This window comes from Capsicum annuum, chromosome 1 (assembly GCF_002878395.1).
Source record: "Capsicum annuum cultivar UCD-10X-F1 chromosome 1, UCD10Xv1.1, whole genome shotgun sequence".
Taxonomy (NCBI): Eukaryota; Viridiplantae; Streptophyta; class Magnoliopsida; order Solanales; family Solanaceae; genus Capsicum; species Capsicum annuum.
In genome coordinates, this window is record NC_061111.1 from 11734389 (window position 1) to 11761629 (window position 27241).

The window sequence follows — 27241 nt, forward strand, 5'->3', positions numbered from 1 at the left end:
TTTATGAAAAATTCCCCTAAAGAAGTAAAAAACAAATCAAATTAAGCGAAGTGACAGAACTTCTCAATCCAAAAAGGAAATTACTATTACAATATTAAAAGGGGATAGAGATCTGAAAAACTTTCTGGAGTTTTTTTATTCTTCAAGGAAAACAAAAAAGCTCCATTAATAGTTCCACTAGTAGTAGTTGCCAATGCCAGTTTTTTTTTTAGGTGTACTTGGGCCTGTAAATGTCATCGAGGGATTTTACTTTATCATGAATCCATTGATTCTATATGACTTATTACTACTCCCCCTTTCGCACTTTATTCGTACATGGAGTGGGGTGGAGAGAGGAGAGAAATGAAATTTTATTTTTCATTTCACAAATGGGCATGCTAGATCATCTATCTATATATGAATAGATAGATCGACCGGTGAATTCGCACCAGAGATCTTTCTTCAGATAGTGGGGGTATCCACCCCTATAGCCATGTTCTATTTGGAGGAATAAAATAAAAGTAGTCTATCGAAAAGATGGCTGAGTGGTTGATAGCCCCGGTCTTGAAAACCGGTATTTTGCTAATTGAATGGATTTTTTTCTTTAGTGGTTTTGCCCAATTTGCTATCCGAAAGAAAGGGGAATGGCTCGGCTATCCCACCTAGCCAAGCCAGTTCTAGAAGAGGAAATAGTTCCTAGAGAGTGGTACAGTAGCTGCCGGAGGGCACGTAAGAACTGTTCCATCCGCGGTCACCGTGTATGTCTCGGGATCAACTTTGATGTCAGGCAGTGCATCATTATGCTTCATATCTAACTTACTGATATTTCTCACATTAGTTACAGCTTCAACCCTCTTGTTTAGTCCATATGAGTCCTTTATTCCAGCATCCAGAGCTGCCTGTTACATATAGAGTAGTTAAGTGCACATTTTATACAACTTACCTCGATTCATCGGTGCATTTTTGTGTAGCTGCAGAGCTTGTTCTAGCAAAGCCACCAAAACGAACTTCCTTAAAAAATTTGAACTTTCCCAACGTCAACTCCTATATAGTTTAAGTTCTGTGGACTCTGTATGACTATTACACCATTAGGTTAAGTTAATGAAACTAGATATTCGTAGCAAGTCTAATATTGTTACCTGCAAAATAGAGTAAATAACCTTTTGTAACAGGTTATACAGATGGTGAAAACAACCTTTACACTGTTAGGGGTCATTAGGTAGGAAGTAGTAGAAAATCTAATACAGGTATTAGGCATAGCATTATTTAATCCTTTTGTTAGGTAGCATTTTCGGTCTATGTATAACTAATACATAGACCGATTAAGGACATGTACAACGGAGTGAAAACTCGAGTGAGAAAAGTGGTGGGAGATTTGGAGCACTTTCCTTTTAAAACATGGTTGCACCAGGGATGGACTCTTAGTCCGTTCTGAGATTTGGACCACTTCCCTTTTAAAACATGGTTGCACGAGGGATGGACTCTTAGTCCATTCTTATTCTCCTTGGTAATGGATGTATTGACGCGACATGTCTTGGGGTATGTTATTTAGATGGTGTAGTTCTAATTAACGAAACTCGGGGATGCGTTAATGATAAGCTGGAGGTTTGGAAACAAACTCTAGAGTCTAAAGGGCAAGACCAAGGCAGAATACTTGGAGTGCAAGTACAGTGAGTTGATGCAGCAGGAGGCGAACGTGGTAGTGAAGTTGAATTCCCAAGCCATTGAAGATAGTTTCAAGTTATCCTGGGTCTATGATCCAAAGGAATGGAGAGATTGACGAGGATGTCACACACCATATTGGCGTAGGGGAAAAAAAACCTCGCTTCTGGAGTCCTGTGTGATAAGAAACTGCCTCCTAAACTAAAAGGCAAGTTCTATAGAGTGACAGTTCAACCGGCTATGTTGTGTGGAACGGAGTTTTGGCCAGTTAGAACTCTCATATCCAAAAGTTGAAGGTAGCAGAGATGAGGATGTTGCGATGGATATGTGGACTTACTAGAAGAGATAGGGTTAGAAATGAAACTATTAGAGAGAAGGTGGTAGTGACTTCAGTGGAAGATAAGATGCGGGAAGTGAGGCTGAGATGGTTCAAGCATGTGATGAGGAGGTACATGGATGCCCCAATTCGGAGGTGCGAGAGGTTAGCTATGGATGGTTTCACGCAGGGTAGAAGTAGACCGAAGAAATATTAGAGGGAGGTGATTCGACTTGACATGGAGCAGTTACAACTTACGGAGGACATGACCCTAGATAAGGTGTGGAGGACGTGTATTAGGGTAGAGGGTTAGCAGGTGGGAGTGCGTCTTTGCTAGTAGATAGGTGTGCTTTGTTTGTAGTGAGGCCAGTGGCCATAAGTGCTATAGGTGTCTGGTAGATTGCTATTTAGTGTCTTGTAACTACTCTCTGGGTGTCTTGTTTCTGTTATATCTATTGGCGTATTATTCCATTTGTGTTTTTGTTTTTATTTTAACTTTGTCCTTTTACTGTTTGGTGTCATGAGCTAAGGGTCTATCGAAAACAACCTCCCTACCTCGTCCGAGGTAATGGCATGGACTGTGTATACTTGCCCTCCCTAGACCCCACTTTGCGGGAATACACTGGGTATGTAGTTGTTGTTGTTGTTACTCTACCAAACGACCCCTTAGTGTATATGAAGTAAATCCCAACTCCTAAATATATGAGTGGGGTGTGTGTGTGTGTGAGTGTTGAGGGAAAGAGAGAGAGAGATACATGCCTTGCTTACAAAAGCAATTGAATTAGTACTTGCAGCCTTGGAGAATGCTCCAAACATAGGCCTCATTAACACCTGTGACAACTTGTGCTTCAGTAGTGAAAATGCAGATAACTGACTTCAAGAGGATAACAAAACCGAAAAAGGGTATTAGTTGAGCATAAGAAATATTTAAGATTCATTGATGAAGCCAAAAGAGAGAGTCAAACTATTCATTTGTTGCATAAACATTACTCTGGTATTGGATCTCTTGGATGCAAGAACTTAGGTCCAATAGCTGGTTACGAGCAAAAATTGCGACTACAAAGGAGTACCAATGTAAGAAGTTACCGGTTCAGGAGTTGGGATGCTAGCATTTGGGTCTCCCATGTTTGACCAAGCTATTACGCCTCCTTTGATCACCATTTCTGGTTTCGCCCCAAAAAACGACGGTTTCCACACCACAAGATCGGCTAATTTCCCTACCTGCAAGATATCCAATAACTTGAAACTGTAATCTATGATACCTGCAAGATATCCAATAAATTGAAACTGTAATCTATGACAACGAGAGTTGGAAGTGCTCGACTTTTCAGAGGACAATGAAGGACAATGCCTTCAGCACTACAATGATAAAGGATGGAATAATCACCTCTCAAGATTCTAATAGCTTTATACAATGCGAGTTTCTACGTGTTTTAAGTTTTCTACGTTTTATATTATTATGATCTCGTTTCTAGCTAATCAAATCAACTCCTCGGTTATTTTCTGTTTGATTAAAATGAGATTAATAGTTTTACCAAGAGCTCCTGGAAATTGCACAATTTGATCAGTCCCAACTATTGTAAGGACTGATGAAACCGCATTTAGATTGTCGACCACCCTCATCCCCCAAAAAAAGAAAAAAGAAAATAAACCTTCATTGACTGATGACACAAAGATGTGTTCGTCCACATCATAGCATCTGATAAAAGTCGGTTATTCCCTGACTAATAATAAAATCAAAGACGAAAATTTATCGGCAAACAGACTACAAACTTCCTTATTTTACCAAACTAAGTTACTCCAAACTTATGGCCATAGAGGAGATATTAAGTTATTCCGCACTTTAAAATCCTTACAAGGGTCTCCTTTTTTATCTCAAAAAATGGAGTAAACTGTGTACTAAAATTCTTTAATGTGTTGATGAGATTTGGCTTGTGCTTCACACGATGCTAAAAATGATATTAAAAGTGTATACTTCGCACTCCTTTAGTTGGATTCAACCCTATCCATTCCACCCGTCCCCTCCTTTTACACCCCCCCCCCCCCCCCACCCCCACCCCCAACTTTACATAGACTCAGATATTATGTTTATATATGGATCTTGTTAGAACATGAGTAGGAATAGGAAGAGTACACAAAATCCTACTTGGAAAAGGAATGTAATGTAGTGCCTATAAATAGGGTGGCAATGTAATAATGTAGTAGAACAATTTAATAATATTTTTCTCCATTATTTCTCACATGGTACCAGAGCATTGGTGAGAAACTTCAGAAAAAGAAAACAAGGTCATTGTGCTTCAATTTCCGGTGACCGACTTGTGTCATCTTCCGTTTGGTACATGTGCGAAAACCAACAGTACCACGAGGCTCAATAATCTCTGAAAACTAAACCCCAACAAGAACCAGTGGAAAATACCTCTGCTCGCGCCGGCAACAGTAAGAATTTCCGACGAGATCTCGGTCACATGCTGAGCGATCGAGGCATTTTCCGATCTAGTTTCTGAATATTTCTTCTTCTATTGGAGTCGCCTAGGCATTCCAATCTCATTTGTGAGATTATTTCCAAATTCTGATCGCCGGAGTTGGGGTTCTAACGACTTTCAGAAGCTTTTCCGGCAACAAATCTAAGATTCCGACAACTTAACACAATTTTTCCAGATTCCGGCAACATATTTTTTAATTTTTTGCTAGGTGTCCTATGATTAAATCTGAACCCTTAATGAGGAGATCAGAAAATCAAACGTCACAGTCCATGAAGAATCAACGAGGAGAAGGTCGATTTGGAAGATCTCGACCAAGGTGTAGTTATTGTAAAAGGCTTGGACATACTCGTGGCGTATGTTATTCTCGACCTAAGTGTGATTATTGTAATAGACTTGGACATACTCGTGGAATATGCTATTCTTTGCATGATCGACCACCTAAAAATGTTCATGTTGCTCAGTCAAACACCACAGGTGATCAATGGGTGTATTTACCTGACAAGGAATATCACAAGTATCTTCAGTATCGAGCAAGTAAGCAGATATCTCTACCAATAGCCTCAACTGCACAATCGTCTACCTTTGGATCATGGGTTGTGGACTCAGGTGTTTCGAATCATATTTCTGGTGACAAATCACTTCTATTGGACATTGTTTATTCACAATCCCTTCCTTCTAGTACTTTAGCCAATGGGATCCGAACAAAGCCAATAGGAGTTGGACATGCCAAACCCTTATCTTCCGTTACTCTAGACTCTGTTCTTTATGTCCCTGGTTGTCCTTTTAATCTTGCATTTGTTAGTCGTTTGACACGTGCCCTTCATTGTAGCATAACTTTTTTTGATGATTCTTTTCTAATGCAGAACCGCAAAACAGGACAGACGATTGGCATGGGACATGAATCACAAGGCCTTTACCATCTTACCTCTTCAAATTCCTCACAAAATACTCCATTACAGACCCTCCCGACCTTATTCACAAACGTTAGGGACATTCGAGTTTATCCAAGCTACAAAAGATGGTGCCTAGTTTGTCTAGTTTATCCATATTAGATAAAGTCGTGTCAATTTGTGAAACACACTCGTACTACATTTTCACATAGTGTTGAGAGTCGTTTGGAGTCTATTTTCTCATTATGAGTCGTGTCAACTTGGGAAACACACTTGTACTACATTTTCACGTCGTGTTGAGAGTCGTTTGGAGTCTATTTTCTCATTAGTTCATTATGATATTTGGGGTCCTAGTAGAGTTAGTTCACCCTTAGGATTTCGTTACTTTGTTAGTTTCATTGATGATTTTTCAAGATGTACTTGGGTTTACTTGATGAAAGATCGTTCCGAGTTATTTTCTATAGTCAAAAGTTTTTATGCTGAAATACAAAACCAATTTGGCATTTCTATTCATACTTTTCGTAGCGATAATGCCTTAGAATACTTATCCTCCCAGCTTCAGGAGTTTATGACACATCAAGGAATCACTCACCAGACAACCCACAACAGAACGGCATAGCAAAGGAAAAATAGGCATCTCATTGAGACTGCTCGCGCTCTTCTTATTGAATCCCATGTTCCGCTGCATTTTTGGGGCGATGCAGTCCTCGCATCTTGCTATCTCATTAACAGAATGTCATCATTATCGATCCAGACTCAGGTTCCCCATTCCATACTATTTCTTCAGTCACATCTCTACTCTATACCCCTCGTATTTTTGGAAGCACATGCTTTGTTCACCAGAAAAAGATAAATTAGCCCTCATGCTCTCAAATGTGTCTTCCTTCGTTACTCTCAAGTTCAAAATGGGTATCGATGCTATTCACCTGGGTTGCTACCTTATGTCCACCGATGTCACATTCTTTAAATCTCAACCTTACTATACATCTTCTGATCATCTTGATATCTCTGAGGCCTTACCCATACCTCCAGTCTTACCCACGCCAATCTTTGAGGAATCTACGGTTACTTCTACTCTCCAGCTGCAGTGCCACCATTTTTGACTTTTCACCGCCGCCCACATCCAACATTAGTCCCAGATGATTCATGACATGCGCCTGAAGCTTCCCCTACTGCAGACCTGCCTTCTCCTAGCCAATCAGTTGCATTACAAAAAGGTATAAGATCCACAGGTAATGCTAACCTACATTATACTTTCTTGAGTTATCATCATCTGTCATTACCCCATTATGCTTTAGTATCATCTTTGTCCTCCTCTATTTCCAGGTGAAGCACTTTCCCATTCAAGATGAGAACAAGCTATGATTGATGAGATGTCTGTTTTACATATGAGTGGTACTTATGAGCTTGTTTCCCTTCCTGCAGGTAAATCTACTGTTGGTTGCCGTTAGGTTTATACAGTCAAAGTTGGTCCAAATGGTCAGGTTGATCGGTTGAAGGCTCGCTTTGTTGCCAAAAGATATACGCAGATATTTGGATTTTGATTATAGTGACACTTCTTCTCCCGTGGCTAAAATAACATTTGTTTGTCTTTTCTCTCTATGGATGTCGTTCATCATTGATCCCTTTATCAATTGGACATTAAGAATGTTTTTCTGCATGGTGATCTTAAGGAAAAAGTCTATATGGAGCAACCACATGACTTTGTTGCTCAGGGGGAGTTTAGTAGCCTTGTATGTCGATTACGCAAGTCACTCTATGGTTTGAAACAGTCCCCTCGAGCCTGGTTCGGGAATTTTAGCACAGTGATTCAAGAGTTTGGCATGATTCGCCGTGAAGTTGATCATTCAGTGTTTTATCGCCATTCTGAACCAAATCTGTGTATTTATTTGGTGGTTTATGTTGACGATATTGTTATCACTGGCAAGGATCAAGATGGTATCATTAACTTGAAGTAACATCTCTTTCAGCATTTTCAGACTAAAGATCTCGGAAGACTGAAATACTTTCTAAGTATTGAGGTTGCTCAGTCCAGATAAGGTATTGTTATTTCTCAAAGCAAGATGCCTTAGACATTCTTGAGGAGACAGAAATGATAGGTTGTCGATCCATTGACACTCTTATGGATTCAAATGCTAAACTTCTGCTAGGACAGGAGCCACTCAGTGATCCTGGAAGGTATAGGCGGTTGGTTGAAAAGTTGATTATCTCATAGTGACCAGACCTGAAATCTCTTTTCCTGTGAGTGTTGTAAGACAATTTATGACTACCCTCTGTGATAGTCATTGAGATGCAGTTGTTCGTATTTTCGATATATAAAGTCATCTTTAGTAAAGGACTACTCTTCGAGTCACCCTCTGTTAGACGTTCTACATCCGGATATTGTGTTTCGATAGGAGGTAATTTGGTGTCCTAGAAGAGTACGAAACAGAGTGTGCTTGCTCGATCTAGTGCGGAAGCAGAATATCGAGCAATGGCCGCAGCAACTTGTGAGCTGGTTTGGATCAAACAATTGCTGAGAGAACTAAAATTTGGAGAAACCGGTAAGATGGAACTTGTATGTGATAATCAAGCAGCCCTTCATATTGCATCCAATCCAGTGTTCCATGAGAGGATTAAGCACATAGAAATTAATTGTCACTTTGTTAGAAAAAAAATGCTCTCGGGAGATATTGTTACAAAATTTGTTTAGTCAAGTGATCAACTTGCAGAAATCTTCACCAAGTCCCTCATCAGTCCTCGTATTATTACATTTGTAACAATCTAGGTACATATGACTTGTATGCACCAGCTTGAGGGGGATGCACCAGCTTGAGGGGGAGTGTTAGAATATGAGTAGGAATAGGAATAGTATACAAAATTCTCCTTGGAAAAGGATTGTAATGCAGGATCTATAAATAGGGTGTCAATGTAATAATGTAGTTACATCAATTCAATAATATTTTTCTCCATTATTTCTCACAGATCTAATGTGGCCATGTCCAATGTTATTACAGGTTTTTGGGTGTATTTTGAAGGACTTGCAGAAAATATCCATACCCTTGTCATACACCTTCAGCGTCTAGGTAAATGAAGAGTCCATATATCACAACCCCATCCCCCTAAAAAGAAATAAAAAAGAACTGTAACAAAAGAAAAAAATTGTCCAATTCATAGAATCACAGAAGCATCTCTCTAAAGAAATTGGAATTTGGTATTGAAAGTCACAAAGGTAAAAGAGTCTGTAAACAATTAAATAAATTCATGAGATGAACAGAGAGGATAAGGACAGACCTCAACTGATCCGACATATTGAGAGATCCCATTAGCAATTGCCGGATTTATAGTGTATTTTGCGATGTAACGTTTGATCCGGAAATTGTCATTGTATGGCCCATCAATGTCCAATGGTCCTCTAAATGACTTCATCTTGTGGGCAGTCTGCCATGTTCTACAAATCACCTGGTAAGACAAGTATCTGTCCCATATATCATATAGCCAAGTTTTGAGAACGTGAAAAATATATATTCATCTCAATAACATTCAGTGTTAACTCACAGCAGGTAGCTGATTCCAGGCTTAACAGAAGAACCTGATCCTACTCGGTTAATTACAATTTTCATATTCGCTAAAATGTTGCAATTCAATCCCCTGTCCAACTTTTCACCCCACAGCAGACATGCATACCCCTTGATAACAACAGAGATAAACTATATCATATACTTCTGAATCTCTCCCTTGAACTTTTAAGAAGATGACACTCAAGTTACTGTTATGATTTTATGGAGGATGACACTCGAGTTACAAAGAGAGAACTCAGAGAGTCTTTTCAAGTGTTATGAGGTGGAAACCTAAAGAAAATAGCTTAAGAGAGCTGGAAGGAGGTGTGTATGGTGCTGCCTCTCCTTCAGACCAAACTACTTGCTGCTTGTAAGTTCCTAGCACAAGGACAATCGCAGTTTCCTGTCAAAATCTGGCAACTGCTGGGAGTTAGGTCTAGGATATGACCTACTCAGTTACTTTCTTTTTTTATATTCCACCTTCAAGAAATAACAATAGCCTGAATAGAAATAAATTATACTATGTATAATTCTATGGATACCTCCATTGTTCATTTTTTTCGTCAGTTTAATTAGGTTCCGGATTCAAGCACATGGGATAATAAGTAAGAATGTCTTACAAAAAGTTCTTTCATATGCGCCTTTGCATTAATCATGACATGAGCCTATCATATCATCTAACAAGAAAAGGTAGATTTTGCTTCCTTGGGAAGCCCTAATCATAATAGTAGTATTAGAATATAAGTAGGAATAGGATAGAATATAGAATCCTACTTGGAAAAAGATTGTAATGTCAGTGTCCTTGTTGGAAAAGGACTATAACGTAGTATCTACAAATAGGATCTCAATGTTATAATTTAGATACAATAATTCAATAATACTTTTTCTCTTATATTTCTCACATGATATCAGAGAGTTGGTGAGAAACTCAGCCACGTGCGCCAATCTTCGGCCACTTTCAAGTAAATTTTTTTCCCAATAGGGTCGTGTCATCTTTCCAACCCTGCCCAATTTTTTCTTTTTTTTTCCCAGGTTTTGACCACTTTTCAGCAGTGAAACCTAATTTTCCAGAGGTGCAGTGCAATTGCTGCAAACGTTCATCATTGATTTCAATTTTGTTCTATGATAAAGTCTGAACCCTTACTGGATGTCGTTTTGAAAGATTTCGACCTAGGTGTAGTTATTGTAAAAAACTTGACATACTCATGACGTATGTTATTCTCGACCTAAGTGTAGCTATGGTAATAGGCTTGGACATACTCCTGAAATATGTTATTCTTTGCATGGTCGACCACCTAAAAATGCTCATTTTGTTCGGTCGAATACCATAGATAATCAATGGTGTATTTATCTGAAAAGAAATATAATCAGTATCTTCAGTATCGAGCAATTAAGCAGATATCTCTACCAGTAGCCCCAACTGCACAATCTCCTACCTTTAGATCATGAGTTGTGGACTCGGGCGCACCTAATCATATATAATGGTGATAAATCCCTTCCATCAACTATTGTTTATTCACAATATCTTCCAACTGTCACTTTAGCTAATAGTAATCAAACTAAAGCAAAAGGAGTTGGACAAGCTACTCCCCTATCCTCTGTTACATTAAATTTTGTTCTTTATGTCCCTGGTTCCATTTAATCTTGCATTAATAAGTTGTCTGACTCGTGTCCCAAATTGTGGCTAACTATTTCTTAAGGACTCTTTTATCTTGCATGACCATAGTATGGGACAAACAATTGGTGTATGATATGAATCACAAGGCCTTTACTATCTCACCTCTCCTAACTCCTCCACAGCATGTTCAATTACAGATTCTCCGAACATAACTCACAAACGTTTAGGGCATCCTAGTTTGTTCAAACTACAAAAGATGGTGTCTAGTTTGTCTAGTCTATCCATATTAGATTGTGAGTCATGCCAACATGGGAAACACACTCAAACTACCTTTCAACGCAATATTGAGAATCGTGCAGAGTCTATCTTTCCTTAGTTCACTCTGAGATATATGGGAACCTAGTAAAATCACTTCAACCTCATGGTTTCGTTATTTTGTTAGCTTCATTGATGATTATTCAAGAAGTACTTGAATTTTATTAATGAAAGATCACTTTGAATTATTTTCAATATTCAAGAGTTATTGTGCTAAAATACAAAATCAATTCGTTGTCTTTATTTGTACCTTTCGTAGTGATAACGCCTTAGAATATATGTCCTCCCAATCTCAACAATTTACAACTCACCAAGGAATTATTCATCAAACTTCTTGTCCATATACCCCTCAATAGAATGGAGTAGCAGAGTGGAAGAATGGGCACCTCATTAAGACTGGTTGTACTCTTCTCATTCAATCCCATGTTCCGCTTTGTTTTTGGGGTGATACAGTTATCACATCTTGCTATTTAATTAATCGAATGCCCTCATCTTTCATTCAAAATTAAATTCCTAATTCAACATTATTTCCTCAATCACCTCTATACTCTCTTCCCCTTCACGTCTTTGAGAGTAAATGCATTGTTCATAACTTCACTCTAGGGAAAAATAAATTAATCCCTCGTGCTCTCAAATGTGTCTTTCTTGGTTATTCTTGAGTACAAAAGGGAGATCGTTGCTACTCACCTGATCTTTGTCGGTATCTTATGTCAGCTGATGTCAAATTCTTTAAGTCTCAACCTTACTTTACATCTTCTAAACTTGATCATCCTAACATGTCTGAGGTCTTACCCAAATCGACTTTAGCGGATCCTATCGTTATTTCTACATCTCCATCCATAATGCTACCAGTCTTACCTACGACTTTTGAGTAATCTACAATACCTTCTACAACTCCATATATGATGCCACCACTCCTGACTTATCATCATCGTCCACGTACACACCAGACTTATATGCCATTATATCATTTTTGTCCTCTGTCTCCATCTAAGTCCACAAAAGAAGCACTTTCTTATCCAGGATGGCGACAGGCTATGATTGACGAGATGTCTGTTTTACATACAACTGGTATTTGGAAGCTTGTTCCTCTCTCTTCAGATAAATCAACTGTTGGTTGTCGTTGGGTTTATGCACTCAAAGTTAGTCACTTGGTCCAGACGGCCAAATGATAGACTTAAGGCTCGCCTTATTGCCAAGGGGTACACTCAAATTTTTGGGCTTGATTATAGTGATACTTTCCTCCCGTGGCTAAAATAGCATATGTTTCTCTTTTTCTATCCATGGCTGATGTTCAACATTGAACTCTTTTTCAGTTGGATATTACGAATGCTTTTCTCCATGGTGACCTTGGGAAGGAAGTTTATATGAACTAGCCACCTAATTTTGTTGCTAGGGGGAGTCTAGTCTGATGTGTCAATTGCGTCAGTCACTTTATTGTCTCAAACAATCTCCTCGAGCCTGTTTTAGAAAGTTTAGCACAGTAATTCAGAAGTTCGGCATAATTCATAGTGAAGCAAATCACTTGTGTTTTATCGACATTCTGCTCCAAATCTATGTATTTATTTGGTGGTTTACGTTAATGATATCATTATTACCGGCAATTATCAAGATGGTATCATTAGTTTGAATCAACACCTCTTTCAACATTTCGAGAATAAAGACCTCGACAAACTGAAGTGTTTTTTAGGTATTGAAGTTGCTCAGTCCAAATCAGGTATTGTTATTTCGCAACTCAAGTATGCCTTAGACATTATCGATGAGACAGAAATGATGGATGTAAACCTATTGACACTCCTATGGATCCGAATACTAAACTCCTGTCAGGACGGGGAGCCACTCAATGATCCTGGAAGATATAGGTGTCTAGTTGGTAACACAGTGACCAGGCCTGACAGTTCCTATCCTGTAAGTGTTGTAAGACAGTTCCTATCCTGTGAGTGTTGTAAGTCAATTTATAGATTCTCCCTGTGAGAATCATTGGGATGCAATTGTTCGCATTATGCGATATATCAAGTCAGCTCTAGGCAAAGGACTACTCTTCGAGGATCGAGATCATGAGCAGATCGTTGGATATTCAAACATTGATTAGGCAGGATCAACTAGTGCTAGACGTTCTACATCTGAATATTGTGTTTGCAAAAGCAGAATATCGAGCAATGACGGTAGCCACTTGTGAGTTAGTTTGGATTAAACAGTTATTGAGGGAGTTAAAATTTGGAGAAATCAGTGAAATGAAACTTGTGTGTGATAACCAAGCGGCTATTCATATCACATCAAACCTGATATTTCATGACAGGACTAAGCACATTGAGATTGAGTGTTACTTTGTGAGAGAGAAAATACTTTCCAGAGATATTGTTACAAAATTTGTAAAATCGAGTGATCAGCTTGCAGATAATTTCACCAAGTCTCTCACTGGTCTTTGTATTGATTACAACTGTAAGAAGCTCGGTACATATGACTTGTATGCACTTAGCTTGAGTGGGAGTGTTAGAATACAAGTAGGAATAGGAATAACTTATACAATCCTACTTGGAAAAGGATTGTAATGTTAGTGTCCAAGTTGGAAAAGGAGTATAATGTAGCGTCTACAAATAGGATTTCAATGTAATAATTTAGATACAACAATTCAATAATATTTTTCTCCTATATTCTCACAAGCAGGATACCTATTATAACTTATGTTTGAAGCGTTTGACCATCTCATATAAAAGCTTAAGCAATTAGAAAGAGAACATTCTTATTTACCTGATTATGTGTTCACCACACTGCCTCACGTGTCGGCTTGATTGTTTAGATGATCCAAGCACATGGAATTTCTTTTTGATAGTGGTGATGGTGAGACTCGAACCCAGAACTTCTACCTACTTTGGTACCATAATAAAATGGGCATCGGGTCTAACTCAATCCCCAAAGCTAGCTCAAGAGGTGAGGTTATTCCAAGACAATACAAGGAGACAACAACCCATTTCTATACCAATATGAGACGCTTAACACCCCCTCCCACCTAGGACAGGATATTTGGAGCGTGGATAACATAATAAGGGGCAATATTGGGTAAACTATAAAGAGAAATACTCTGATACCACGTGAAAATAGAAAAGAAACTCATTGACTTGATCAACAACGTACAAGACGTGCTCCTCATATAGAAGTTTTTGGATACATAAAATGTGGTTGGTAAGCAATTCCTATGTTAAAAGGTAAGTAAATGTTCTATAATTAGATTGAACATATCCTAGTGTATTCTGTATGATTTTCCTCATACAGGTAGAATGAATCTCAACACATATTCACTTAATATTCTAACAACATAAATAGAACACTGGGTTATCGTATGTAGGTTTAAAACGTCAATGTACCAGCTGCATACTGCAGTATGCTGATGTGATTATACAAATCTCTACCGGCTCTTAACAGAGAATATTTTGAAAAAAAAATAATTGGTTAAGTTTGCCTGCAATATGATGTTTCTCAATCAAAATATTAAATAGGAAATTAGACAACTGCAAACCTCTCCAATTCGGCCCATGGCTTGTGAATCAGAAGATATAATGCTAATTGCTCCCATATCATGCAAAATGTCTTCTGCAGCAATTGTTTCAGCCCGAATCCGGGATTCAGCAAAAGCTACATCCTCTCGGATGTCCTTGTTAAGATGATGGCATACCATCTGCAAGTAGCAGTATCAGGACAATATACTGTTCAGGAGCATCGAAACTTCACCTTATTATAAGCATCTCTTACCAGCATGTCAAGGTGCTCATCCACAGTATTCAAAGTGAATGGACGTGTTGGATTGGTTGATGAGGGAATTACATTCTTTACACCACAAACTTTGATTATATCCGGAGCATGTCCACCACCAGCACCTTCACTGCAGAATACATGTTAAAGATATGAAATAGAAGAATTCTCTTCATTGGTCTTATAGGCAAGAAGCAGCGCATTCTAATCTTTTTTCTCAATTCGTCATTCTTGGCTGTCTGTTTCTTCTTTGTCCTATTTTCCTTCAGAGTTGGACGGAGAAGGTATGTAAGTGTGTACCTGTGATATGTATGTATGGTGCGACCTTTAAAAGCAGCAATTGTACGCTCAACAAATCCAGATTCATTCAATGTGTCAGTATGGATGTTGACCTGCATTTCAGAAGTCCTAATCACCTTTTAACTTGTAAAACTTGGTTAAATCAGCAAACTCAGAAAGGAACGAGCACCTGAATATCATATTGATCTGCAACAATTAAGCACATATCTATAGCAGCAGGAGTAGTTCCCCAGTCCTCATGAAGCTTCAGACCCATTGCTCCAGCTTTGATTATTTCATGTAGGCCATCAGCCTTGGAACTGTTACCCTGCAGTCAGAGGCGAACCCAGGTTTTCAAGGTGGGCACCACTATCTTTAAGACAACCATGCGAGTTACCAGCTACAAAAATTTTGGCATGCAAGTCCAGCAAATCTATTAAGGAGGGACGGGGTGCAAGGCACCTACTTCCCAAAGTCAAAACCAAACAAATAAATCAACTTGCCACGATTCTTGAATCTTTTTTGTTTGTCTAGGACATTTTAACCGTAGAATTTGTTCAACTCAAAAACGTAAACAAATAAGGTGCACCATTGTAGGCGTGAGGATTTCGAAGCACAACATTCATAGTTTAGGGTACCCAAGAGCTAATATAGACCTTATATAAGATATCTACACTTGTATATATAAAAATACTACTGAGGCTCACGGGTAACCGTGACCCTACTAATCCCAATGTAGGTCTGCCATTACCTGCAATACAACTGGGCAAAGAAATAAATGCACCAGAAGACATGCATTCCATATTATGAAAGAAGAAACATCTTGTTATGGACTTCAAGTTGGAAATAACCAATGTGTTTTTTAGTCTTTTTGGAGATTGGGAAAATAACCAATGTGTTACACTACAGAAATCAGCATAAAATTATCTATTTATGCCCAACACAACGAACACGGAGACAAAGGTCTTTTGCTCCAATTTATTGGTCCCAATAGTAGGAAAAAGTGTGAGGACATCTGGTTCTGTCTCTGTGAAATGCCAGGTTATGCCACTTGAGCTTACAAGCAAGTAAACAAGGTTCGGAAATTTGGAGCTATACATAGTTACCCTGTTGCAGCAAATCACAGAAAATATACTTTTTTCACCAGTAAAACAAGCAAGCAAGTATACCTTTCCGGTGAAACCAAAGTTTAGGGGAATTTCGTCTGTTGACTGCAACATCAGCTCCATGTGCACATGCCCCGGTGTACATGTGGTTGCACGTGTCCCATGAGCAGGCCCTGTACCACCTCCGATCATTGTAGTGATTCCTACAACAGCCATAAAGAAGGAAACAGGACGAGAGGTTAAACACAAAGACTAGCAATCTCTCACTTCACTTCGCTTTCCTAAAACACAATAGATAGAGTTTGTCTAATAGAAAATTAAGCCACTTATAGAACTATACAAGGGAAGCTTAAGACTCAGCCTGTTGAGAAAATAGATAATAAAATCCTCCTCTACTTCTGCTTGCAAATCTGACTACCCATATGACAAAATGAACCTTATTACGGCATCCAAATGCATGTAGTTCTGGCAATATAAAGTGAGTTAAACAAATCAGTTTATGGTTGGACTGCCAAAACCACAATAGCTAACCCTTTTTCATAATTTGCTTAGATCCAAAAGTAGAGCATCAGCCAACCAACATTATCTAACACTTAGTCTCATACTTAGAATGACTATTAGCACGTACACTACAATCTAGCATATGTACATTTTTCATTGAGGATGAATAACTTTTAGCTGCCAAAATTTTTGAGGTCTTTTCTGAAGGTGAGTCAAGACCATATCACACAGAAAAGAAAGAGAAAAAAAAGGCAACATATTCCCAAACATTCAATCAAATTGAACAATTATCTCCAGAAGAACACCAAACACCAAAGAAAATATGCTCAGTTTGATAGTGATCGTACATACCAAAGAAAGGAGGTAAATAAATCTGAAACACTACAAGAGCATGGGATATCGTACTTTGTACATATCTAGCTAGACACAGTTGTTAAATAATCATTCTACAAAAACGTAAAAACAAAAGCATGTATTAGCAATTTTCGAAGGGAATTCTAAATATACAATACAAATTATAAAATTTACCACTTGATATTGCCTCATATGCTAGTTGAGGGCATATAAAGTGCACATGACAATCTATAGCTCCTGCTGTTACAATCATTCCTTCGCCTGCAATAACCTCAGTGTTAACCTGAAAGATCAGGAGTCAATAGCTTCACATTCGAGTGACTTCTGGCAACTTATCATAAGAATATTCCAGACTTACCCCAATTATTGTATCAACATTCATGACATCTGGGTTACCTGCCTTACAAAGGGAAACAATACGACCATCTTTAATTCCAATATCACACTTGAAAATTCCTGTATAGTCAATCACTACAGCATTTGTTATAACAGTATCCAAACAAGCTACTGAAGAATATCCACATGCCTGACCCATTCCATCTCTTAGAACTTTTCCACCCCCAAACACACACTCATCACCGTAGATACCAAAGTCTTTCTCAATCTCAGCAAATAGGTCAGTGTCACCCAGACGTATTCTGTCTCCAGTAGTGGGGCCATACATGTTGGCATATGCCTCATGAGACATCGAAAACGAAAAGCCAGATTCTTCTCCTACAACACCTTCCCTGCAAAATACTTTTCAAGCTAAGATATACCCTTTTCTCGCAGCTACATTAGTTAAGCAACTCAATCAACTAAACTAAAATTTTCAGGAAAGTTCTGAGAGAAAAAAGCTAATGTAACAATACTACCAGACCTTGCATTTGGCTCCTCCAAATTACCAAATCCTCCTTCACTCAGAGCTCCCATTAATTTCATAACTTTTGCATCATCAACTGGACAGTCAGCAACTGCATTGCCTCCTCTGATCACTTGTTTGCCACTAATCGTAACAAGAACAACACTTCTTGTTTCTCCTGGCTAAAAGATGGTGAACATTTGTCAACTCCGATCATAATCCAACAGAAATTGAAGACACAATTGATGTCAAATTTGATTAGCAACCCCAAAATTGCTTAAAAAAAAAAATTGAAGTGTAAAAAATACGACACTTGGGCCTAACTCAACGCTAAGAGCTAGCTCATGAGGAAAGCATTGTCCAAGTCCATATAACAGACACCAGTATATTTCCTAACCAATGTGGAACTCTAACTCAATCTAGCACCCCCTTGACGCCCAGACCCAACTGGAGCGTGGACAATATAACATTAGGGCCCAACATGGAAGGACTTGGCTTTGATACCATGTAAGATATGGTACTTGGACCTAACTAAACCCAAAAGCTAGCTCATGATGAGAGGATTGTCCAACTCCCTATGAGGAGACCACCGGTCCATTCCCCCAAGTAATATGGGACTCTAACCTACTCTAACAAGCCCATTTACTCTATAATTAGATGTTTAATCACAAACAACACAAGTGCCTTGATTCCCGTACACCTCTTTTTTTCTCGGTAGCGTTCCTGATAAAGCAATATGTTCAGAAATACATTAACCTAACCCAAAAATCAATGCACATGCCAATTCAGGAAAACCTAATTCAGAACCAAGCTCAAGAAGCATCGTTGTATGCAACTCCACTATTCCACATAAATTCCTAACCACCCATATTGAAAAATGAATACTACAGGCAGAAGAGATTTTCAGAAAGAAAGATATATGTTTGTTGCTTTTGAAACACTTTCTTATTCTTGCAAAAGCAAGACATAAATGAAGAGAAGTGTTGCTTCATGTTGGTTTATAAAAAAACAAAAGAAAGACGGGGCAGCAATAAAAGGGATTGAAATAACTTTCAATGGATTGAAATGGCTTTGAATTGCTTTCAATAATTTTATTGAGCAAGGGGCTTTAAATAGCCAACATGAAGCACAACATAATTTGAAATTCAAAATAACCTAAAATATCTTTTTTTTGATGAAATAATTGTTATATTGACTGGCATCAAGAAGATGCTGAAAACAGTACAAAGAAAATTAGGGAAAGCTCCTAGATACAAAAACCTACAGATATAACATTGAGTCATTTCCCTAAATGTGCAAAAAGTATGGCTGTTAAGCCAAAGACAAGGAACTAATGAAATCTACAAGAGGAATAACATCGTTTACAGGGGTTAAATTGCTCCACCTAAAAAGAAACATCAAACAGTTGGACTTCGGAGAAGAGTTAGGAGTTGAAATCCCATCAAAACATCTACGATTTCTTTCCATCCAGATACTCCATAAAATGCATGCTAGTATCATTTGCCAGATCTTCTTGATGGCTCTGTCAACTACCCAAAGGTTCCAGCTTTCCATAGTTTCCTTAACATTCCGTGGCACTACCCAACTAACCCCGGAAATTGATAAGAACATGTCCCTCAAATCAGATGCAACTGAGCAATGCAAAAGTAAATGGCTGACTGTTTCTGAGCTATGTTGGCACATAAAACACCTATTTGCTAGTTGAAACTTTCTTCTGCAAAGGTTGTCTTGAGTTAGGATTGCCTCCCTGATGATTGTCCATGTAAAGCACATGGTTTTATTGGGGAGTTCAGTTCTCCAAATCAGCTTCCAAGGCCAGTGTTCAGTCAATTCATTTTGAGGACACAGTTTACTATAACCTACCTTGACTGAGTAAGACCCCTTACTTGAACTACCCCATCTTAGCTTGTCACTGGCCCGGGGATTTATTGTGCAATCTTCTAAAATTCTGTAAAGATCAAAGATCTCCTCTAGTTGGAGGTTCCATGAGGTTCCGGCTCTATTTTGTGCTATTGTGGAGTTGGGATTTACAGCTAGTCGATAGAGGTTTGAGTGAGAGATCTTCAAGGGTTGGTCGAGAAGCCATTTGTCATTCCAAAAACTCACTACATTTCCATTCCCAACTGAAAACGAGACATCAATGAAAAAATCATCTCTGAGCTCGCTTATGTGTTTCCAGGGTCCAACACCATGGGGAGCCGTGCATGTGCTAGTGCTCCAGTGATTTTGTTTCCCATACTTGGCGGTCACCACCCTTTTCGAAAGAATAGCAGTTTCTTGACTATATCTCCACCACTATTTCATAAGCAAGCTACTATTGTGTTTCGATAAGTTTTTGATTCCCAAATCCCCCAGGTTTTTTGGTTTGAAAACCTCTGACCAGTCCACCAAATGAAATTTATGACCTTCACTGTTGCCTTTCCATAGGAATGTTCTCCTTACTTTATCAAGATGCTTCAGGACCTTAGATAGCATAGGAAAGAGGGACGTGATGTAGGTAGGTATACTATCAAGAACACTGTTTATTAAAACCAACCTGATACAAGAAAAACCAAGGAACACGAGAAAAGGCTCAAAACAGTCTACACAATATGGAGAACCCGAGAGCTCCCCTTGGACAAGTTTCGGCCAACAACAAGGATCACAAGAATGACAAGATTATGAGGTGTTCAACACCTTATTTGCAGCGAACAACCAAACTAAAAATGAGATTAACAAGATGAAAACACAATAAGAGAATAACAACAACAAACGGAACAAGATACAATAACAAGAACAACCAACGGTTTCACTAGAACAACACAAACTAGTACATGATATGTAAAGATAGGAAGTGAGACATACACTATTACACGGTTAAGAATCCAAAGATGTATAGCAACACCATACTTTTGCGTGACACAAGAGGGATTCCACCGCTCAAGCATCAACGTTTCCAAGCAATACACAATCACAAGTGAATTCACACTTGTTCATGTCCTAGTTTTGGCCTAGAGACCCTCTCTCTCAAGAGATGTGTTCTTTCAACAATATTCAATAACTAATGAACTAAAACTCTATCATGTTCTATTTATAGACTTATTACAATAAGTGGTAAAAAGACAAAAAAGCCCTTTAATGAAAAGGGCACAAAATAGGCGCCCATAGAGTGTGTTTTGGGGCGGCCTTGTGCACACCAAGGCCCTTCTTCACACTTTAATTTGCACACTCACTCGGTTGCATTCAAAATACTCAAAAAGGTCCATCGTCATGATCGTGCCCGTATCACAGCCTACCACCCATGGAGAGGTACTGCATCTGCCAGAAAGCTAATTTCTTCTTCACCTTTTCTATCACTCCATTCCATACTTTAGCAGCCTTGTATTTGGCTCCCCGAGGTAATCCTAAATAGGTTGTAGGGAAGGAGCCTATACCACAACCCATAATTTCAGCTAATTCATCCATGTTCGCCACCTCATTAACAGGGAAGATAAACACTTTTTGACATATTGATATGCAGATCTGAGATTGCTTCAAAGAGAAGCAATGTGAGATTAAGATATTGCATTTGTAGTTTCTCGACCCCACAAAAAACAAGGGTATCATCAGCGTAGAGTAGATGTGAGACTGAAACTGAGTTGTCATCATTGATGCCTGCTCTAAACCCTTCTATCCACTCTAATTGCCCTGCTTTATCAAGCATCTTGCTTAGGCCTTCCATGGCTAGAATAAATAGAAAAGGGGACAAGGGATCGCCTTGTCTAATCCCTTTGTGGTGAGAAAAAGCCAACTGGGGATCTGTTAACAAGAATAGAATATTTCACAGTGGTGAAGCTGAATTTGATCCATCTGATCCATCTATCTCCAAACCCATTTCCTTTAGCATAGACAATAGATAGGCCCAACTAACTTTATCGAAAGCTTTCTCGACATCAAGCTTGCAAAGTATACCAGGAATACCACGTTTTAGCCTCTCGTCAAGCAATTCATTGGCCACCAGTGTTGCATCCGTAATTTGTCTTTCTTTAAGGAAAGCATTTTGCTCTCTTGAGACCAACTTTCCAATTACAGATTCAATCCTTTCCGCCAGGAGCTTGGCTACTATTTTGTAGACACTGTCAATGAGACTTATAGGCCTGAAATCTCTAAGTTCTACAGCTCCTTTCTTCTTAGGGACTAGAGCAATAAAGGAGGCACTACTAGATTTGACCATGTAGCAGCGCTGGTGAAAGTGATTAAGAGCATCCATGATTTCTGCTTTAGTGAAAGCCCAAGTCTTTTGATAAAAAGCCATTGTGTAGTCGTCCGAGCCTGGGCTTTTATCGGGGGCACATAAATTTATTGCAGCCAGCACTTCTTCTTCCTCAAAAGCTCTTTCCAGCCACTCTCTCTTAGTTGTAGAGATGGTAAAATTTTCAAATTCTGCACTAGGTCTCCATTGCTCCTCCTCTTTGTAAAGGTCTTGGTAAAACCTTAGAATTTCTGATTTGATCTCCTCATTGTCCTCAATAATCTCCTCTCCAATCAACAACCTATCTATGGAATTATTTCTTCTATTTGAATTAGCCATTCTCGAGAAAAATTTGGTGTTTCTATCGCCTTCTTTGAGCCATAAACATTTAGATTTTTGCCTCTACGAGATCTCCTCAGCTTTGGCCATTTTTTCCAATGTCTGTTTTCAGTTGCTTGATCAAGTAAAGCTAGTTCATCAAGTAGCTTGTTTTTTTGTGCTTCCAATATACCAAAAGTTTCCCTGTTCCAATTTGTGATGTCTTTCTTTAATCTTCTTAGCTTCTGTAGAAGAATAAAATCTGGATTGCCCCCGATAGTGTAACTTTGCCACCAACCTTTTACCTTCTCTATGAAACCCTCCACTTGAAGCCATATGTTTTCAAATTTAAAGTAACAGGGATTAGCTTCCCAATCCCCACATTCCAAAAGCAAAGGCCTGTGATCAGATACTATTCTTGGCAGAGCTAATTGTTTGATAGCATTGAAATTTGCAACCCATTCTGAGGAGATTAGGAATCTGTCGATTCTAGAAGCTTGCATTGAGTCACCCCGTTTGAAGCATGTATAATGAGACCCCTGTAATGGGAGATCAATGATGCCCAGGTCTTGAATGGTGTCTGTGAAAGATTTCATGGCCCTTGATCTCCGGATGCAGTTGTTTCTTTCACTTTCATACATACAAACATTAAAATCACCTCCTATCACCCACTGTTCGTCCCAAAGACCTCTGATGGCTGCCAATTCATGCCACAGTTCTTCCCTCTCAGGGTTTGAGTGGGTCCATAAACCCCTGGGAAGCACCACCTGAAGAGGTCGTGAGAGCTTTCCAGTATACAAGAGATGGTATATGCCCCAAGTTGCACATCCATTTTAGACCAGAATCTTTTGTCCCATAGTTCAAAATAACCTAAAATATCTCAACAACTAAACAAACTAACAAACATTTAAAATTCAAATTCATCCTAAAACTAGTAAACTTATTAATCTAAAAAGTTACTGCAGTAACTAAAGTAAACTTCAACACTTCTAAGCTAAAAAGGTAAGAAGAAAAGTGTTGCTTCAAAGCTAGAAGGGTAAGAAGTCTTACTTCAAACCTCGTGGCTGTTCCTGCAGGTATATTTAGACGCATGCCATGTGCTCTCATTCGATCAAATATCAAGGATGGATTGACCTCGATAAAGTGATAGTGGCTTCCAACCTGGAAAAAATATGGTACCATTACCTTTTTTCCGCATTTTTCATTTCAAATAGCTGTACAGAATACCTTCGGCACAACTCAGAAACTAGCACGATAACTCAAATATTTCTCTTCGATAATGTCTTATCTGTCTTTCCATAATCTTTTTCTTCTCAGTATTCATTTAGGAGGGTCGGGGGTGGCTTACAGGGTCACGTAGTGCAATCCTGTAATGCATAAAGGAGGGAAGAAATTTAATAAAGACAAGCACCTGAATTGGTCTGTCGCCTGTATTAGTCACTTTGAGAATTACTGCCTTTCTTTGAGGATTAAGTACAATAAGTCCATCTCGAAAGCACATTTCACCGGGAATTTTACTATCTTCTAGCACCGGAAACTTGTCCTGAGGAGGAACTGCAAAATGATACCTTTCAAACAATAAGTGCGTGAAAGTAGCACTTCTTATCAAATATAATTCACTTCCAGAACAGCAACAACAACAACAAACCCAGTGTATTCCCACAAAGTGGGGTCAGGGGAAGGTAAGATGTACGCAGTCCATACTCAAATATATTCCTCAAATTACCAGTGTGCAGTGGAGAAATCACTTAATGGCAAAAACTTTCCCAGAGATTACAACGGGTAGCTCAAATGAAGCTGCTGCTGCATAGGTTGAAGTATCATATGGGTCTAAAAGGATCAGGATTTCTATTGGCAAGAGCTACCACTAAAATTTCTGCATACAGCAGGAGGGAATTCTTGCCAGCCCCTCACAAATAATGTCCTGAGAGACAGAACTGGGGTAGGCAGGAGAATTTAGCAGGAGAAGACAGTGAATAGAAACTCTAAGATTGGGGCAGAATACCCACCAAATTCAATTAAAAATGGGCTCTGGGCACTTGATCTACAACTTAACTTTGAAATATGGAAATTCAGATCAATGATAGGCCATGTGAGTCAATAAGCATCAACTTAGAGGACCTTATTCATACAAGTGAAATAATGATTCCACCAAATTCAAGTTCTAGTCAATAACCTTTTTTCAATTAGTCAAATAACCTTGCAACACCAATTTATGGAGAAAGAATACCTATTCCATAAGATTTATTTCTACAGAAAAGAATGAAACCAAGCTTCTTGCTAATGAACGAAAATTACAGTTGAAGATGCTAAAAACAGTATGTGAGATGATTACCAGGAAGGAAAGAACCGTGCAGAGCTAGATCCAGATTTCCGTTTTCACATGATATAGGGTCATGGATGGTAATTAATTTTGTTCCATCTGGAAAGGTCCCCTCTACCTAAATTACATTACCACTGAATAGTCACCGGCTGCCTTGAACTGCAGACGAACAATGGCGAGGAGAATCAAAAAAGACCGAGAAAATGGGAAATATGTAGTACCTGAACAGTATCCAACATATGAGGAACCATTGGAAGAACTTGTCTCCTGAAAACAAAAAAGGTTAATTGTAAGTCCATTGATCTTACTAAGAAACATGCAGTCATTCAAATAATTACATTCTTTGAGTCATTTCAGTCCACTCATATGGATTTCACCTACAATCGATTAACATGCACAGTTCTCATGATGCACTCTTTACATCATCCACGTTTACTTATAATCCCCTTCTTCCATTTTCTAGGTGACTTTTCGACTTCCTGGTGCCAAGGCAATCATAATTTGAAGTATTTTTTCTTGCCTGAAGTATTTTGAAGTATAAAATAGAGAAAGCAATGCAATAGGCCAGTTTGCAAACTGTTTTCCAATTAATTTATCAACTCTACTTTACATAGCAAGGGCAGCATTAATGTCATAGAAGATCACTAAATTGCATGGTATCTGCTGTCATGTGCAGTGTACCTTCCCAGTAATTGTCTCCCCATGTCCATCAGCTCGGCCACACTCTTATCTCCATCACGGACAAATTCTAAGACCTAATAAAACATGATTGCAGATAAGCTTCTATCAATACAAAAATACCCCCTTTCAAAAGGAAGTTATGTATTATCAGCATGTAGGATAGTAGATGAATCATATAGTCCCCACATGTTCAGAAAGTAAACACAACAATAACAACAACATACCCTGTGTATTCCCACAAAGTGGGGTCTAGGGAGGGTAAAGTGTACGCGGTCCATACCACTACCTTAGTAGAGAGGTTGTTTTCGATAGACCCCGGCTCAGGACAGATAATAGTATAACAAACAAACAAATAAAAAACATAAAAGCACACAACAAATATGGGACAACACACCACTAGATAATAAAGAAAACAAGACACCCAGAAGGTAATACTATAAACTATCTATTCGAAATCAAAGACATCACCGAAACACCACGAACAAGAAACTACAGGTGTAGATACAAATAAAAGCACTCTTACCTACGGACAAACTCTTGCCCACTAACTCTCTACACTAATCCGCATCCTCCACACCTTCCTATCAAGGGTCATGTCCTCCGTAAGTTGTAACTGCTCCATATCATGCTTAATCACCTCCCTCCAATATTTCTACAGCCTACCTCTACCCCACCTAAAACCATCCATAGCCAACCTCTCACACCTCCGAACTGGAGCATTCGTGCTCCTCCTCATCACATGCCCGAACCATCGCGACCTCACTTCACCCATCTTGTCCTCCACCGAAGCAACTCCCACCTTCTCCCAAATATCCTCATCTCCACCACCTTCAACTATGGATATAGGAGTTCTTAACTGGCCAACATTCCGCTCCATACAACATAATCGGTCGGACTGTCACTCTGTAAAACTTACCTTTAAGCTTACCGGTTAGAAAGTAAACACAATTTTAAATAAAAGTCTACAACCTGTATCACTGGATTTACCCACCCCCACCCCCCACAAAAAAAAATAAAAAAAAAATCAATCATTCAACTATTTGATACTGGCTCTATAGATTCTCATATCATTCTGTTTAGTTCACGTTTTCCCTTGGAATGCAAAACAACCCAATGACGTGGGTCGAGCACCATGAGCAGGGGCGGAGCCAGCCTTCTATTCGGGGTTCGGCCGGACCCCCTTCGATGGAAAAATATACTATTTATACATGATTAAAATTATTTTTTATGTGGTTATAGTAGGTGTTGAAACCTTCGACTAAGTTTTCTTTGACCCTTTAGCTGAAATCCTAAGTTTTCTTTGAATATAGAACCCCTTCGTAAATCCTGGCTCCGCCTCTGACCATGAGGTGGGTCTCTCGATGTGATTTCTTCCATCCGTGCATAGAGTTACATGAAACATGTTGTTAGTGGGATACATGTTGTTAGTTGGAGGTGACATGTATCTCGTGGGAATTAGTCCACGTGTGTGCATGGCTACCAAAACACATAGTAAAATAAAACTTGACCCAAAATATTCATAGGAAATAACACAAGTTACTTCTTTTTTTCTAACAAGTATACTAGTAAATCCTAAATTAATTGAGGTCCGGCATGTGAATTCTGTACCATTTCATTCCAAAATAAAAAATAAAGAAAAACGTATTTGGGATAGGTGACCTGAGCTGCAATAAGAGCAACCGCTTCAGTATAATTAAGAGGTTGGGCTCGGGCAAGACGCTTTTGAGCTAGATATCCAGCATTATGGAGCATCAATTTCTCTATTTCTCTGGGAACCAAATTCATTTTTCCACTCTCAAATGAATAAAAAAGCAGACGAGGAAACCAAACCTAACCCGCCCGCTATTGATTACAGAAAATCCATTGACGCTGGATTAAAAACAACCACCAACATCCCAATTTTGAAGGGGAAGTGAGTTATTAGTCCAACTCTTTTGCCCCGTGAATGAACCCATTCAATATTATGACTATTTTCCTTAAAAAGTTATTTCCTCTTTCAAAATAATTAAATTATTGAGATATACCACACTCTTTTAAAAATAATAGAGTATCTGAAAACATATAATTTATACACTA

At 38.8% G+C, this 27241-nt stretch overlaps 1 protein-coding gene across 3 annotated transcripts; it reads right to left on the reverse strand.

Annotated features, from left to right (window-relative positions):
- LOC107868058 (urease) lies at positions 1 to 27178 on the reverse strand. Of its 3 annotated transcripts, XM_047393827.1 has the most exons (18): positions 26825 to 27178; positions 25166 to 25239; positions 24706 to 24751; positions 24497 to 24602; positions 23573 to 23715; positions 23212 to 23322; positions 17652 to 17815; positions 17151 to 17520; positions 16967 to 17075; positions 16001 to 16140; positions 15022 to 15159; positions 14853 to 14944; positions 14553 to 14682; positions 14320 to 14478; positions 8604 to 8771; positions 3044 to 3178; positions 2717 to 2788; positions 1 to 878 (listed from the first exon to the last, which is right to left on the reverse strand). In XM_047393827.1, the coding sequence occupies exons 1-18, from the start codon at positions 26948 to 26950 to the stop codon at positions 657 to 659; spliced, it is 2505 nt and encodes an 834-aa protein (XP_047249783.1). In that variant the 5' UTR covers positions 26951 to 27178; the 3' UTR covers positions 1 to 656. The 3 variants fall into 3 exon arrangements, with proteins under 3 accessions (XP_047249783.1, XP_047249787.1, XP_047249791.1); XM_047393831.1 differs by lacking the exon at positions 8604 to 8771 and having other exon boundaries at positions 26825 to 27123; XM_047393835.1 differs by lacking the exons at positions 1 to 878; positions 2717 to 2788 and adding an exon at positions 8370 to 8431 and having other exon boundaries at positions 3040 to 3178; positions 26825 to 27123.
- Positions 27179 to 27241: the final 63 nt, after the last annotated feature.